At 50.8% G+C, this 16,513-nt stretch overlaps 2 protein-coding genes across 6 annotated transcripts; one reads left to right on the top strand and one right to left on the bottom strand.

Annotated features, from left to right (window-relative positions):
- Positions 1 to 1,967: 1,967 nt before the first annotated feature.
- LOC112894401 (protein NRT1/ PTR FAMILY 8.1-like) lies at positions 1,968 to 6,820 on the bottom strand. 5 transcript variants are annotated; one of them, XM_025962097.1, is made up of 4 exons: positions 6,698 to 6,820; positions 4,043 to 4,204; positions 3,718 to 3,935; positions 1,968 to 3,614 (listed from the first exon to the last, which is right to left on the bottom strand). In XM_025962097.1, exons 2-4 carry the CDS (start codon positions 4,149 to 4,151, stop codon positions 2,205 to 2,207), a joined length of 1,737 nt encoding a protein of 578 aa, XP_025817882.1. In that variant the 5' UTR covers positions 4,152 to 4,204; positions 6,698 to 6,820; the 3' UTR covers positions 1,968 to 2,204. The 5 variants fall into 5 exon arrangements, with proteins under 5 accessions (XP_025817882.1, XP_025817886.1, XP_025817884.1 ...); XM_025962101.1 differs by having other exon boundaries at positions 4,043 to 4,199; positions 6,698 to 6,815; XM_025962099.1 differs by lacking the exon at positions 6,698 to 6,820 and adding an exon at positions 4,822 to 5,275 and having other exon boundaries at positions 4,043 to 4,223.
- A 5,116-nt stretch (positions 6,821 to 11,936) lies between these two features.
- On the top strand, positions 11,937 to 14,477 carry LOC112894354 (transcription factor DIVARICATA-like). Its single transcript, XM_025962037.1, has 3 exons — positions 11,937 to 12,177; positions 12,693 to 13,186; positions 13,536 to 14,477. Exons 2-3 carry the CDS (start codon positions 12,738 to 12,740, stop codon positions 13,972 to 13,974), a joined length of 888 nt encoding a protein of 295 aa, XP_025817822.1. The 5' UTR covers positions 11,937 to 12,177; positions 12,693 to 12,737; the 3' UTR covers positions 13,975 to 14,477.
- Positions 14,478 to 16,513: the final 2,036 nt, after the last annotated feature.

Below are 16,513 nucleotides of genomic sequence, written 5' to 3'. Positions count from 1 at the left end.
GGCTTCATCCAAGCAGCTGGAGTAACAGTGGCTCAGTTCATGACTGGTGGACGGATTCGGCCTCATCACCAACCACTTCGTCGAAAGGCCAACGATCCCTCATTCTTCTAGCATGTTGGGAGGTATGGAAGGAGCGGAATGCTAGAATCTTCGAGCATAAAGAGATGCCAGGGTTCCGAGTTCGGAGCAAAATTAAGGACGAGGCTAGCTTGTGGGCGTCTGCCGGTGCTAAACATCTTCATGCACTCTTTCAGCTTTGAAACTGGTGGTGGAGTTTTTTATTTCTGCACCCCCGCGTGCTTGTACAGTTTTTTTCATAGACTCCGGGTTCGTTCTGTGGCCGTCTGACTTTTTCCTCTCTAATTAATACAACAGGAAGAGGCAGCTCTCCAACCAGTCCGTTAAAAAAAAAGACTACGACTGCATTAATGGGTCTTTTGACACAAGCATGTTGGCCACCGATGGATTCAACGGTACTACCAGCTCCTAGTGACAGTACAGAATTACCCGCCCGGTGGCCAGCGCCGCGCTCGCCTCGGCCTTCCATTTCCCAGCCCTCGCGCGCCTCGCCGCCGCCTCCGGCCCGTCGAAAGGTGTTGACAAGAAGCCAAGACACTGTCTCACGGAGGCTGCGGAGGTCGGCGACGAGCGCTTGGCGCCAGACGAACTGCTCGGGCGCGTGAATCAGGACCGTCAGATCGCCGGCGGCCATCGTTGGTAGCCCGGGGACGGCGACCGGCGCGTATGCTCCGGCCTTGTCCGACGGGAAGTCCGCGAGCGAGTGGAAGTAGTGGTAGAAGAGAGACAGGACGGCGGACGACTCCGTCCACAGCATGGCGCCAAGGCAACAAGCTTACGAAGATGTAGATGGTCACGGCGGCCGGCGGGGTTCCCCTTCATGTCCACGGTCCGTCTTGGGTGTACGCGTCTGTGAACCCTGCCATGACGCTGCACCGATGACCTCCTTCAAAGATGTAAAGCTTTTCTTCTGCTGAAAACATTCAATGGGATAAATAGTCTGATCGAGTTGGCTGTCAAAGGAATAGCTCCGGGAAAGATGGAATCTGTGTTGATGTTTAACACAAGGCCAAGAGGATGGTTCTTGTCTCGCTTTGAGAACAGCTGGTTAACGCATCTGAAATAGAAATTGCATCAGCCTGGTTCTTCAGAGTTCAGACTAAAACTGGAATCCACTGATGAATCAAATTAAATACCGACTACAATATACAGATAGTTCGTTCGTTCAAAAAAAATCTCAAGGAGAGCTGCTACAGGCTATGTAGCCCACTTAAGGGTAGGGGCAAAGGAATGAATTGCTGAACTTCTCACTGTGTGTGGCACTTAAATTATCACACTCAACAATGAGAAGCTAAAAAAATTGAGCTAAACCTGCATCGAAGAGTTACTGGCTTTGGAGGTGAGAAGTACAGCATGTAAAGAACAGCCTAGGCCAGGACTCCAGCTTCAACATTCTTGAGCAACAACTAATTACAATTGAGAAAACCGCTTGGTGCATCATGAAGAGCAAGATGCAAACAATCACAACTCCACTAGGCTACTGAACACCCGAAGCATAGGAGAGAGAAGATTTGGAATCAGTTCATCCTCCACTAATCCAGCTACTGCATGTTAATGGGAAGACGAAGCCATCAGAATTCAGAAAGCATCAGCTCGTGCACGGGTCAGGCCTTGAGGGATTTTCTTCTCGGTCCAGCAGCTATGGCGATCGGTGTGGCTTGGTGAGTGATGACAGAGTGACAGAGATGAGTTGACATCTCGACACAAAGTTTTAGTAGGACAACTCTGAAGGAAGTATTTGTTAGCCGTGGAGCGTCGTCCATCCTAATGGATAGGATAATTGCTACAGTGTGCTCTGATTTGTAGCGTTGGATTGAGGGATTACTAGAGTTGATTATTTCAAGGAGGCCTGGTTTCACTGCTCTGTTAGATTCAGCATAATCCGCGGCTTCAGTAGGAGCTGAACTTATTTTATAGATACTGATAATTGGGATCAAGCATTGAACATATTACTGACACATGACATACTAAACAATTCATTCGCCCCAGTCACCTACAGTGAACTACGTTTAAACACGCGAACTCTCACAAGTCACAAACCAACCGAAAGCCAACCACACAGAGAAACCACTTCGTTTTCTTCTTCTCCGTCCAGTCAGCCTGTAGCCCTGCACCGCTTCATGCCATCAGTGCTCTTGGTTGCGCTCCCCTTTGGCGTCCGGGTATTCCGCCGTCTTCTTGTACCTGTACCACTTGGCCATGAGCAGGTAGACAAGGAAGTTGAGGAGGCTGAGCACGGCGAGCAGCCAGAAGAAGTAGTCGAGGTGGCCGCGGTTGAGGTTGTCCGGGATCCACCCGAGCCTGCCGTGCCTGGTGGTGATGCGCGTCACGATGGTCACCAGCACCGTGCTGAGGTAGTTGCCCAGCGCCACGGTGGTGAGCGACAGCGCCGAGCACAGGCTCCGCATGGCGTCGGGCGCCTGGTCGTAGAAGAACTCCAGCTGCCCCACGAAGGTGAACACCTCCGCGCACCCGATGATGAAGTACTGCGGGACCTGCCAGAAGATGGAGATGGGCACCGTGTCCTTGTCGCCGTACAGCCCGTGCCGCGCCACGGCGCGCAGCCGCACGATGTCCAGCACGCCCGCGGCCACCATGGAGAAGATGGAGATGACGAGGCCGATGCCCATGCGCTGCAGCTGCGTGAACCCGCGCGGGCGCCCCGTCACGGAGCGCACCGCGGGCACGATGACGCGGTCGTAGATGGGGACCCAGATGATGACGCTGATGGTGTCGACCATGGAGAGCGTCGCCGAGGGGATGCTGAACCTGGGGCCCATGCGCTGGTCCAAGGTGTTGCCCTGCAGCACGAACATGGTGCTCATCTGCCCGTACACCGCCGCGAACACGATCCCGGTCGCCCAGATGGGCAGCAGCCGCACCACGCTCTTGAGCTCCTCCACCTGGGTCACCGTACACAGCCGCCACGGGCTCGCCGCCGCGCTGTCCTCGGCCGTCACCACGGCCGCCTTGTCGAGGCAGCCGAACTGGTCGGTGTGCTCGAGCTTGCGGCTACCCTCGATGCCGGACTCCTTGTCCAGCGTCTCGTGCAGCTGCGCCTTGTCCGCGGGCACGGCCACGCTCCACTTGCGCGCCGACGCGACGAGCACCTGCGCGATGCGCGTGATCGGGCTGCCCCCGGGGCGCTGGTGCCGGTACAGCGGCGTGCCGATGAAGAAGCTGACGACGGCGATGGCCATCACCACGGCGGGGATGCCGAAGCCCCAGCCCCAGCCGACGTGCGTCTGCACGTACACCAGCACCGTCGACGCCACCAGCGCGCCGATGTTGATGGAGAAGTAGAACCAGTTGAAGAAGGAGCTCTTGCTCTTCTGCTCCCTCTCGTCGTTCTCGTCGAACTGATCGGCGCCGAAGGACGACACGCAGGGCTTGATCCCGCCCGTGCCCAGCGCGATGAGGTACAGCGCCACGAACACTGCCGCCGTCTGCGGCTCCGTCGGGTGGCACGTCCCGCTGCCGTCGCACGACGGCACCAGCCCCTTTACTGACGACGCCATCGTCAGCAACGCCAGGCCCTGTTCCAATCAGTCATGCACAAAATGATCATCTTGCTGGAAGTGGTAACGGTAAAGAAACCATGAATCCATGATCCATCCATCACTCCGGTAGAACACTTACAATGATGTAGATGATCATGAAGCTGGCAATTGTCCAGTATCTCCCCATGTAGGCATCAGCCAAGAATGCGCCGATGAGTGGCGTGATGTAGCACGTTCCGCTCCAGTTGGTGACATTGTTGGCGGCGACGGAGTTCCCCTGGCCGAGTCGGGTCTTCATGTAGTTCACCAGGTTGGTGCTCATGCCGTAGTACGCCAGCCTCTCGCAGCACTCATTCGCTGAAGAACCATGGGTGCATCAGATCAGTTGCCACCATCAATGGACAATAAGCAGAGAAAGCAGAGCGATGGAGCAGGGCGAGCAAGGAACAGAGGAGTGTACTGACCGAGGATGTAGGGGCAGGCCCGCCAGTTGCCGGTGCCCTTCTTCACGGCCGGGTTCCCCTTCATGTCGACGGTCCCGTCCTGGGTGTACATGTCTGCGACCTCTCCCATGGCGTCGCTCAGATGGTGTGCCGCTCAGAGAGCCAGAACAGAGGCCTCCTGTCCTGCGAGCATATAACAATCCTGTTACTGAAGATTCAGTGAGATCGTCCTAGATGCCAATAAACGGAGCAAATGTCTGCACAAGAAGTCTTGAATTATTGTCCAGGATGATTAGGCGTAAAATTCCAGTATAATTAGGCGTGAATTTGCATCAGAACAGAAAAAACATGTAAACGGGATCAATTTAACGACTCAGATACATACATCAAATTTCTTCAAGAAAAAACATCTTTTGTTGTCACAAGTTAGTTGATGGGAAAATGGATAAATTGCTCAATTTATTGTCCGCTTCATTAATCCACACAAACAATGTGGGGGGGGGGGGGATCTGAACTTGAGCCAGACCTAACTCCTAGGGGAACTGGTCATCGAGCTATGAACAATTGAACACTAAAGGCTCGCCCAATTTTTCAGCATAGTGGCCACTAGCAAGCGGAAGTGCCAAGTACAGCTAGGAATTCGAAGCTGACTAATGCACACCAATGGCAACCGGACGCCACCACCAATCAAACTCACAAAGCACAGAAACAAGAGGATTCAGAGCCTCCGGAATCTCCACCCCTCTGCTGCTGCAGATGCCACGACAGAATCAAGAGGACGAGGAGGAGGCCGCTCGTACCTGCTCGAAGGACTACGCAGAGAAGCTCGCGGCTTGCCCTCGTCTCCAGAGAGATGCAGGCGTAAGGAGCCAACGAGGCGGACGAGGTAGGCGGCCAAGACGAGCACTCATCCAGCCATAATATCCAATCCAGCTAGGCCACCAAAGAACTCAGGGGGGGCCAAGCCCCCAGCCCCAAAGGGATTCTTTTGATGGCCGCTTCCTACTTTCCCAGTCCACTAAACTAAAGGAGGGGCATCGACGGTGGCCTTAGCCGCGCAGGCCAGACTTCTCCTCAGCCCCAGCGGCAATGGCGACGGGTGTGGCGAGGGCCGAGGGGTGGCGGACTGGTGGAGTCGACTGACAGAGACGAGCCAGCACGTGCACCGGACTCTTTTGGTGGTGGCGTAGGACCAGGAGGCGCGGCGTGGCGCTCGCTGGGGCGTGGGGTCTGTGGATTTGGAATCCTCCACCTCTTGTTTCTGTCACGGTTTTTGACTCTTCAGTGCTGCTTCCTCGGTTTTTTCAGCTCGTGTTCACGAGAGGGGAAAAGGATTCAGTTTTTCGAAAGGGTTTTTTCAGCTCGTGTTCACGAGAGGGGAAAAGGATTCAGTTTTTTGAAAGTAGGGATTCAGTGCTACTCAGTTTGAGGGTGAACTGATGGTTGGCCTCCTGCGATGCACGTGGACCAGTAGCATCTCTTCACCCTGTGGATCTTTTCTATCTGGGAGCACAATTCCTTGGCAGGGACATACTTTTTTTTTTGACGGGGCAGAGATACTTTAGGCAGAGACATACTTTGGGTGTGCAGTGGCTTTGACAGTTTGACTGATGGTCTATTTGTATTATTGTTCAGGCTTCAGAGGATCAGAGTTCAGACTGTGAGAACGCTCAAAATGCCAAGTCCTATTGTTTTCCTTTTTTTTTCCCCAAATGCACGGAACTAGCAATTTTGAATTGTAGGCATCTGTCAGCAGCGTGGTTGGTTTTCTTATACAAGGAGCGGTCAACTACTGCTGCAGATGGATGCGGCACGCTGGACGATCACGCGACAACGACGCCCAAGAGATCGAGAGGAACAACGCAGCTTTCGTTCCCACCGCGAGAAGGACAGGTTCGGCCTTCTGCGTGCCCTCGGAAAACGATGGACTTGGGACTGTGACTCGCCGGGAATCTTTGCTTGGAAAATCCTTCCTCTGGTATGGCAACATCCAAACGGCCTGACGCGACGCCGGATCCGGATCAACATCGGGGTGGCGTCTCACATGATGTGGGATTACGAATACTATACCCTTTTTTTTTCTGAAAGGAGTTCTTACATTGGTTGTCGGATTCGGATGTAACTGACCTATGATCATGGGGTGGACCTTCCAAGAAAACAACCTGGCCTCGTCTGAAAGGGGGGAGGATTAAGAAAATCTTTCTTTTCTTTCCTTTTATGTAATCAATTTTTTTTAAAAAAAAAGTATATACTAGCTGCTAGTACGCTGACGGAGGAGGGAATCTTCGGCTGTATCAATCGATATTGACGGGAACGGCGGCGGCGCCGAACCGAGCACAGCAGCACGCGTTCTAGTTCCCATACAGGAGTCCTAGCAGCAGACCAAATGATCGGAACGAACAATAGGCAGGGCGGCCAGGTTCGTGGAACCTGGACGAGAACCTGCTGGCCGCTCGCGTGCACCCTCACTCACTGCTGCCTTGACCGTACTAGTAGCAGTTGATGGACAGCTGGATGAATGTAACGCCGGGATCTTTGAATATCCAGCGCGCACAGAGTCCTACCCCTACCGTGCGTGGGGGACGGGAGAACCGATCGGTTCCGCTAGCGCCGTCGTCAGGAGCGAGCATGGACGGACCGGAGCCGGGGCAGGGGAGTAGGGGACTGGCCGCGTACCTGGACTGGAGAGCCGGAGGAGAGCGGCGGCGGCGCTGCTGGCGCCACCCGTATCGCAACTGCCGGTCGCGGTATCTCTCTGGCCGCGAGACGAGGGAAGAGGGCAGGCGGCCGGGAGGAGCGCGACGAGAGCAACCGCCTTCCTTTGACCCCGTATTTATAGGCACGGGCCGGCTGCACGGCAGATTCCGACCCGGCCGGCCAGGCCCAAACCGCCGAATATTTCCGTGTGTACAGGTCGGTTGGGTTCCGTTCCGTTACGTCACGGGGGAGGGAACGCGATCGGCCGAATATTTCCGAGGCGAGGCGCGCAGCTAGCGCTAGCGGTGGATGGCGAACGGTCGGCGATGGGCGTCTGGTTGCTGTGGATGGGCGGGCGTGGACGCTACGCCGCCGTCGCTATCTTAGGATTGCTATTCGCTCCTCTCGTTGGGATGTGGGGCGCAAATTAAAGGGCCGGATGGGCTGGCTGGGCCGTAGCTGATCGGGACCTGGGGCGAACCAATCGGGAGACCCCCTCGCTTCAATTCCTGTATCGGCCTAGCCTAGCCTACTGCCCGAACGTTATCGCCCGCCGGCGGCACGCCTTCTCACGCATGCGCCAATCGCTCTGATGGCATTGATAGGTAGGCAGCCAATACAGTGGACGCGACAACTTGCCGTACGTGCAAATGCTGAAATGCATCGACTATCGGAAATTGAAGATCGGTCAGGAATCGTGGTTAGAACCTTTTTGGCACGGGTCGATGCAAGATGTAAAACGAACTAATATACCTTTCGTGTTAAAAGAAAAAAGGAATCATGTGGCCCGACGTGGACCTTAAGGAAGCCCATCACCATCATACACCCAAGCCCAGACGATGACGGGAACGAAAAAAGGAGGGGGAGAGCACTATGATGATGGGCCGTGTGGCGCACCTCAGGCCCAATGTATTACAACTCGGGCCGCGTCCAACCAAGCCCATCGGGTGGCTCGCTCTGTGGTGGCCCGGTGGAATCAAATGCCATCCCCACTCAGATCTCTGCTGATACTCACGCGTGATTCTTGAACGCCCAAGATGAATGGGAACAAGACGAGGAACCATCGGCGGAAGAGGCCGTCATCTTCATTTCCCTTTTGGGCGCCGACAGCCGGAGCCCGCAGGCCGCCGCAGCGCCGGGCGGCTGATCGGAACCGGCGGGGAGCGGAGCGACAGCGATCCGCAGGACCAACCACGGGCACGGGGACCCCCGCCCGTGCCCCACCGACGCGGTAGCCGGCGGTAGGGTCCGGGCTCCCGGACACGGGCCAGCAGCGCGCTTGCGGCTGCGGCCACGGCACGGCGGCCTGCGCAGGAGCCGACACGTCCCCGGCCACTCCCTCGGGCTGGCCCGCCGCCGCCCGTCCGATCGGCTCTGCGAGCACTCCGTGCGTCACGTGTCGGGGTCGGGGTTCCCTCCCCGTGACATGACTTTTCTCCCGGCCCGCTGGCGGTGAGCTGACGCCTCCCGCCCCGCCAGTCGCCTTGCCCCAGACCCCGCGGCGGCGCCGGGGGGGGGGGGGGGGGGGGGGGGCGGCGGGGGGGGGGGGGTGTGGCGGCGGGCTGCATCTTCTCGCCGCTCCACCACCACATGAGGCCGGGCCCAGCATGCGTGGCCCACCACATGACAAATTTTGGTAGCCAACCAGACTCTGCAAAACTGCAACGCAACATTTTCGCATCTACTTGTTATCAGGGAAGGGTGGTCGTCGAGTATCACTACTCATCACCAATGGTGATGGGAATGTACTTCTGCCGCAGTCAGCTCCGGATTCATCTGAAAAAAACAACGCAACGATGTTCTGTGGCAACGGGTTGTATAACATTTTTACTTTTAGGTGCTGCGCGATTTATCAAGTAGTATTGCGTACGTCCTCCTCTCCTCCTTATTACGGATTTAATTAGTCTAAGGCGACCAACACGCGATCTCGCTTCCAGGGCAAACCTTCATTCAAAGTGCGTAACAACAATACGAAAAAAAAAAAAGAGAATGCTAATTGGACGTAACAACGAATCCACGGACACTGACAACGCAGCGAAGCAGCAGCAAGCAATGCTGAAAAAGAAACAGCTCCTGCCGCGTTCTTGGAGCGCAAGGGAGAACACAGTCGCATTAGAAAAAAAGATTAAAAAGTGGACACGATGACCCGAAAGGTGCCGTGGACATGTGCAGCTGCGCAGGACCAAACGTGAGATGATGAGACCAGGGAAACAAAACCCTCTGCCAATTCAAGCGTTCAACAGCCAGCAACCAGCATGCAGTGGCTCATGGTGCGGGGAAGGGCCGCCACGTTCCTTGCTGATCCCTCCAACCCCAGTGCTTAGCTCCTCCCCTAGAAAATGCCCCTATGCTGTTTGTCTGACCCCTGCACCATGTGTGTTCCTACGGTTTCAAGTCGTACCAACATAACTACGCGTACTGTTCTTGAATAATTGTGATTTATAATTTATTTGAGTGATGGTAGTTTATATATGCCACCACAGTTGACTTGAAGATAAATTATGTTTGCGAGTCAAACAGAACTGCTTTTTTTCCCCTTAAAGTAAGCCAATGCAGATGCATATACCATGGATATAACAGTTTATTCCGTACAATTCTCTGCAGCCCCGCCTCATTATTCATGTATATAGGTCACACAAGAAAGAAGAAACTCCCCCCTTTTAAAAGCATGTATGGATTATTTAAATTCAAGTTTCCTTTATGCTCTTAATGAAAGATGGGCGCAAACGAATAATAATCGACCGCAAGTTGCAAAGAGCAGATGATGCAATAATTTTTGTTCATGCATGACAAGCAAGACCTAACCGGTTAAACAAAAGAAAACAGACATATAAACATTGGGAAGCTAATTAGAAACTTTCAATCTAATATATCAGTCCCTTTCATACATCCCATAAAACTGGAGCGACAAATAACACGGGGAAAATAACCATTTCCAATTCCGTGTCCCTTTCCTCCCTGTTTCCACAGCGTTTCTCCTGGCCATCCATCATGCTGCGTGTATGCATGATTGGTCAGAGCTCTCTCAGGTGACCGGTAGTATTAAACTTTTGGGTTGCTAGTAGCTTCCTGACAGCCTTGCTTGAATTCCAAGCGAGGCGGTTTTGTTTAGTTCAGATGTGCAGGTTCCTCCTCCTTTTTTGCTACGTGGGATGCAGACCTGGACCTGCCTGATGAGGGCTTGTTCACCAGATGCAGAAAGCTCCCCTGCTTCCGCTGTACTTTGGCGGTCTTTTTTATGGTTCTCTGTTCCTGCTTTTGTGGCGATCTCATCAGGTTTTGCAGTCAAGCAACAACCATGTGCCACAAAATAACATACGGAAGAAATAGAAAAATAGTATGCTAATGAGCTCTCTTCTGGTGCAAATTGAACTTGAATACGAATAAATTACAGGGGCGTTGTTATGATTAGTCAAGGAAAACAATCTTTTTTCCCTTTCCACCCTGATGTAGAATCCAATGAAAATAGCTTGTCAAAAACAGTGGAGCACAACTTTCCTTCACTCCGTTGTCTTCTTCCCTTGCTTTCAAGAAAGATGCCACTTGAAGAGATTCTTCAGTCAAGTCTACAGCACGAGGGTGCCGTATAACTTTCAGATTTTTTTCACTTGCGATCCCCTTTGTGAAAGCAAAAGCAGGCAAACATCAGCATCAAACTATGCTAGTACGAAGTTGTTAAAGCAATTCCCCCTCCTCTTTTTTATAGGCCATTCTAGTTAGGATCTGAAAACATCAAATTCTGTATGTTTTGAGCAAAAGTTAGTCACATTATATGCAGGTTTTGTGCAAAAAGAACTAGTATTGTTACACTGGTATTTCAAAATCTTCTAATGTGATATTGCTTGTGTAGGAATTTATAATGTATCTAAAATGAAACAAATGGTCCGAGAATACCTTCAAATACTTTTCAGGTCCTAATACACCATATGAAAGAAAGAAAGAAAGAAAGAAAGGAGGCTACTTCATTCCAGAACATTTAGGATTTAGAAGGATGATTGGATGAGTAGAGTAGTAGAATAGTGAAATCATTCATCCAAAAATGACATGATTAAGAAGGTTATATAAACATCAGCTCTAAGAAAGGAATCCAATAACATAGTAAAAAAAAAAGGTTCATTCCTCATGTGTTGAACATGCGTGAAAGCAAAAGGGGTAATTTGAACCCAACCTAGTGACGTAGGGTGATGTAGCAAAAGCAGATCTTGAGTGCTCTACCAAATGTAAAAGCACAATTCCTAAAGCAAATTGAGCCCCTAGTTCGCCAAACCACGCTGCTCACCTCAACCACCAAAACCATTGCCTCAAATTTTCTCACAATTTCGTAAACCCGCCTAGATGAACTCGATTAACTTTGTGCATCCCAGGCTTTATTTTGATGTATCTTTATGAACATTTGAACAGTTGCAATATGGCCTCATCATGGAGCAGATGTCATGCGCGAGGCGATCAGGTGAGATGGTTGTGGCGCGGCGTGCAGCACCAATCATTCAGGTCAATTCGAGCCTGACGAAGTTTAGATAGACCAAGCAGAAGCGCACACCAGCTGCCAGCGGCTTTGCTTTCGTCCCGGCTGCAATAAAACAATGACCGCCCAATCCCCGGCCAGCAAATCATGCGCGGGCGTTACCAAACGGCCGATGGCAACAGGTGAATGAAACGCTGAAAGCCATGGCTACTTGTCAACGGCGACCGATCATCCCCATCTCCTTCTGCACAAACAACAACAGAATAATGCCACAACTCGACCACTTCCACGCCCCCAACTAATCAAAATGGCACAAGCAACTAAAGCGCACAGCAATGAACTATAATTGTATGTATTTTTTTAGCTGAACAAACAGCTATTCTTAGATTTTAAAAAATGGCTCTGAGAGAACACTAGTGGAAGTCACTGACACACCAGCCCGGCGTATGCATATCAAGTCTCTTGAGCTTTTGTGTTTTCCTTTACCATTTGGCGTCGACACTAGCCATCTATGGTTGTGCAAATCCTTTTTTTGTATATATGCTTTTTATCATAAGCAAAAGTGTAGTAAGAAATACTATGAAACAAAGAAGGTCCAATTAGAGGGAAAGAATTTGGGCCAAGTAGGCGGTAGTGGAGGTAAAAGGCGAGGGAAGCCAAGAACAACTCCAAGTGTGCATGCGTGTATGTGCGCACGCACATATATGCGGCCTAGCTACACGGGTATCCTAGTGGTGGTAGTATATAAATACTGCAAAAGTCGGCCACAAGCTCCAAGCCACGGCCCAATCGCCGGCTGACACTCTCAAGAACCTGCCTCCCTCCCCCTCTGGATCGCTATCCCTTTTCTAGTGCTCAGGGAAAGCTAGCTCGAGAGCTGGGAGAAGGAAAAACAAATCCTCAGAGAGGTTGAGCAAGAACCGAGGCGGATCGCTTTTTGTCCTCCTGCCAGGGGCTAGCCTACCACGGGAGATCAAGAAGAGGCGCTATCCAGGTGAAATTTTGCTTCTTTTGCTTTGCTTGGGGTCTGGCGTTTTCTTGTGCCGTTTGGCGAAGCAGTTTGGTGTGGGGTTTGTTGGAAATTATTAGCTGTTTTGTTGGATTAGGTGCGGGGGTTTCGTTAATTTTTGGCTGCGGGTGATCGAATTGTTCAGGGATATGTGATTTGGGGTCGCAGGAATCACGATTCTGATTGTGTTTGGGGGTCGGTTCAAAGGTGTTCTTGAGTCCAATCTAATTTGGTCTTAAAGGCACTTTTTTTCAAGGACGAGAATCAAGCTATTCGTAATTGATTCCAGTTTTCGCTCATAAAGATTCCACCTTTTACCCCGATATCTCCTCGAATCTCATGTTCATCTTTTTTGATTTGCATCGACAAGAATTCCTGTTCAGAGAGAGAGAGAAGAAATCCTTTAATTGTTACAGTGCTCTTGGAATCTTTATCTTGTTCCGAGATGCCCGAAAAAAGCAAAAAAGAAAGCTCACCTTTGAGTCCTGTGATTCCTACAGTGATCTGAGCTGAGCTGCGGCCAGGAAGGAGGAGAAGAAGAGGAGATGATGCGCGAAACGTATATGGAGGTGCTGCCGCCGATGGACCACATAGCCTCGCGGAACAGCTGGTATCATCCGGCTGTGCGCATCTGGACGGCGGAGGAGAACAAGCAGTTCGAGCGGGCGCTCGCCGGGCTCGACCTGCGCTGCCCGGACTGGGAGCAGGTGGCGCGGGCCATCCCCGGCAGAACGGTCCGCGAGGTCGTCCATCACTTCAAGAGCCTCGAGGTCGACGTCCAGCAGATCGAGAACGGCATGGTGCCCTTCCCGTTCTACGGCGGCGGCGGCGCCGCCGGCTCGTTCACCCTGCAGTGGGACGGTAATGGCGGCGGCGGCCCCGGGGACTTCAGGCACGGGTACCGGTTCGGCGGAGGCTGCGGGAAGCGGCACCCCGGCCGCACGCCGGAGCAGGAGAGGAAGAAGGGCGTGCCATGGACCGAGGAGGAGCACAAGTGAGTATAAAGACGACTTCTGTGTTTCCGAGAGCGATTGCTCTGCGTCATGCAGAAGACTAGCGAGATTGTCCTTCTTGAATAGTTGAATTCACCATCATTCAATAGGCTTTACATCATTGGCTGGTCATGGTAGATTTGCAACTTGCAATTATTCAACTGTCAACAGTTAATTGCATTTAATCCGGAGAATTTTATTTTTCGAGTAGGATCTGACTCTCTTCGACAGTCATGTAGCTTGATGTAAGATGGCCTTAGGCCTTACCAGTAGCTAGTATACTTCCAACAAGGTGAAGCAAAGAATTAATCAAAAAGTTACTGAACAAGATCATGTTTGTTCTTTGGTCAGGTTGTTTCTCTTGGGCCTCAAGAAGTATGGCAAGGGGGATTGGAGGAACATATCCCGCAACTTCGTTCAGACCAGGACACCTACTCAAGTTGCCAGTCATGCGCAGAAGTACTTCATCAGGCTCAACTCCGGAGGCAAGGATAAGAGGAGATCAAGCATTCATGACATCACAACTGTTAACTTGACGGATGACCGGCCTCCCTCGCCATCACAATCCTCTCTGATCACCAACCAGTCGAACACATCAGCTCCAACCACAGCAGTTGGCCAGTTCTCATTGACAGCAGACGTCAAGCAGCATAGCACTGCGAATTTGCCCTTCAATTCACCAAGCCGGACTCCTGTGATGCCAACTTTCGGGATGGGTTTGCAAGATCAAGGTCTGCAGTGTGGCCCTCTACATGATCAGCTGGTTGGCAACCAGAGCATGCTGTTTTAGGAGCAATCCACTGCGCACCATGGATCAGATGTCTAGTGTATAATACGGTCTTTCTGTAGCTTCAGTACCTGTATTGAAGTAATTAGTCGTGGGAATTGTTCGGAGCATAACAGAAAGGGGATCTTCGTGCTATGGTGGTCCATAATTGTTGGTGATACTGAGAATGTAACGAAAAGAACTTCAACAAGGAATTTGATGCCTTGATATGTTCAGAAGGTTACTTGAGTGGTAGTGCTGACTGCTGAGCAGAGGTCATACATGCTTATGAAGTGGACTGCATTCAATCATGGATCCTGCTTTTGCTCGAGATGGATGAGCAGAACCGAGTTCTAGATTCGTCTGGTCAGCTGATGTATCGGTAACCTTTGGTGACATCTGATTCTGAATTTCTGAACTGATGCCTTATATTGAGGGTTTGAGGATTCAGATCATTCTGTACTCCAGACATGTTTATCCACAGTAATCAATTTACCTATTGGTGCCCGCCCAAATTTGTGTTTGGATGAGTTTTGTTTTCTCGGATAAACGGAACTTAGTTTGCAATGAGTCATTCAGCATTACTACTTGTCTTGCTCATCTAGTCAACTTTTGCTTGGCAGATTCATTATTTTTTAGGAACTAACTTTTTTTTATCTGTGGATTGACCCTGCATTGTTTGTGTGCAATTCAATCCTATGTGATATTTTCTATTGATGATGCTAGCTCCACCAAACCCCGGTATGAGATTGGCAATGAGTCAGAGTTCCACTACCTTGGCATCTCATGCTTTTTCCGTCCCATCTTTTGCATTAGCTTTTGCAATTTCTTTTTGGCCCTGTTGTTTCCCTTGTTCGGAAAGGCATCCACAGATATGAAGCAGATCCTTGACAGGATTGCTCTCTGAAGCCAAGCCAAATGCAGCCAGCTTCTGGGTGCCTGTGCTTTTCTGTGCCTTGGTGCCCCTACCCTTTGCAAGTTGCAGAGCAGAGGGCACTCACTGATGATGGAGGCACTGCTGCACAGAAGCTTCTGGTGTGATGTGGCTATTTCCTGGCTTGCTGAGCTTGAAGTCTGAACTTCAGGCAAGTTGGCACTTAATGTCACTTTCAGAGCTTCTGATGGCTCACTTCACCCGATTTGGTGAACAATCCAGTTTATTGATATGAACAGCCAAAATGCCTTTTTTTTTCTCGTCGACGGAATAAACTTTTGATGGTGATTTTTTTGACCGTATTGCAAGTGCTCCAGGCGATGTAATCTGTCGTTTACGAGCAGCTTGAGTGTTACGGAACTAAGAAGAGGGCTGGGAGACGCCGTGCCGAACATCCCTTGGTGTTGATTCAGTTGGAAGGGACTTTAGAGTCCACATCCTTTTTGTTGTTTGCAGACACTTAACCGGTAAGTTTTCAGGTTCTTTTCAGCCGTCGCAGTCTTGGCCAGTTGGCCGCTCATAAGAAACTGCTCTGGAGTCGGTAAATTTCCCCGGCTACGTTGTGAAAGCGTAAGTGAAACATCTATACCTAACGAAAACGGCATAACTTTTATTCATCTAATAAATCCAAGGATTGAATGAACTATTTGAGACGAAAGGGTCCGTATGGTTACAGGAGCCTTTGAGACGAAAGGGTCCGTAGACTAATGGTTACAGGAGTCTTAGTAGCACCTTATGTTCTGAATTCGACTTCCCGTGGAAGCGAATTTTTTTTGGATTTAACGGATTATGCTTTTAGTGGTATACGACGTTTCCGTCAAGAGCAAGGCGCCTGTGGTTCATCAATCTCGAGGATTTGCTGGCCCAGTCTTCGAAAATGCTCATAGGGGCAGTGGCGGAACTGGAGAGAAAATTTAAGGGGGACCGGACAAATATATAGAGTAGAATAGAATAGAATAGTCAATTTTATTCTCAAATTTTCAACCGAAGCTTAATTTCGTCCCTAAACTTCCAAATGACTATTTCCGTGATCAAATTTATCCATGAGACTCAATTGAATCCTTTATCCTATATGGCATGCTATATTGGCACGTCTCGTCATATCTAGTCAGCTATGGTTCATAAAAAAATTAACATTTTCATAAATTTGGTCATTATAGAATTTTCATCTTGACGAAACTAAAATAATGTACGATTTTTAAGGAAAGGAATTGTCGGAGGAAATCTCCAGCCGGGTGGCGGAATGCACCCGCCTAATCCTAATTAAGGATGGGTTTGGAGGGAACTTAGGAGCGCTTGATCAATGGGCGGATGAGTGCAAGAAAGACACAAGGATTTTAGAGTGGTTTGGGCCGACGTCCACTTGGGTGCTGTATTGATTGTGGGAGCTTGGGAAAGCTTGTGAATCTAGGATGTATGTTCAGGTGTGTCTAAGATCATCCTTTCTAACGAGTACACTCTCCCTTTTATAGACTAAACGGAGCGCTTACACAGTGCAGGGCCCCGACAGGTGGGCTCGGCCAACAGGAGCCTATTCTACAAGAGATATGGAGATCTTCATCTCCAGCTCCTCTCCGTAGTCCTCGCTGTCGGGAAGTTGATGTGCGTATCTACAGCCAAGATATGGCC

Source organism: Panicum hallii, chromosome 5, assembly GCF_002211085.1.
Source record: "Panicum hallii strain FIL2 chromosome 5, PHallii_v3.1, whole genome shotgun sequence".
Lineage (NCBI taxonomy): Eukaryota > Viridiplantae > Streptophyta > Magnoliopsida > Poales > Poaceae > Panicum > Panicum hallii.
The sequence above is the reverse complement of the archived record's forward strand: the minus strand, read 5'-3'. Positions and strand labels throughout refer to the sequence as shown.

Excerpts from the sequence above, each read along its gene's own strand:
- LOC112894401 (XM_025962097.1), bottom strand. The coding sequence starts at position 4,151 with ATGGGAGAGGTCGCAGACATGTACACCCAGGACGGGACCGTCGACATG. Across the intron at positions 3,936-4,042 it reads GGCCTGCCCCTACATCCTCG|CGAATGAGTGCTGCGAGAGG; the intron begins GTCAGTACACTC and ends ATGGTTCTTCAG. Across the intron at positions 3,615-3,717 it reads TCATGATCATCTACATCATT|GGCCTGGCGTTGCTGACGAT; the intron begins GTAAGTGTTCTA and ends TGATTGGAACAG.
- LOC112894354 (XM_025962037.1), top strand. The coding sequence starts at position 12,738 with ATGATGCGCGAAACGTATATGGAGGTGCTGCCGCCGATGGACCACATA. Across the intron at positions 13,187-13,535 it reads TGGACCGAGGAGGAGCACAA|GTTGTTTCTCTTGGGCCTCA; the intron begins GTGAGTATAAAG and ends TTCTTTGGTCAG.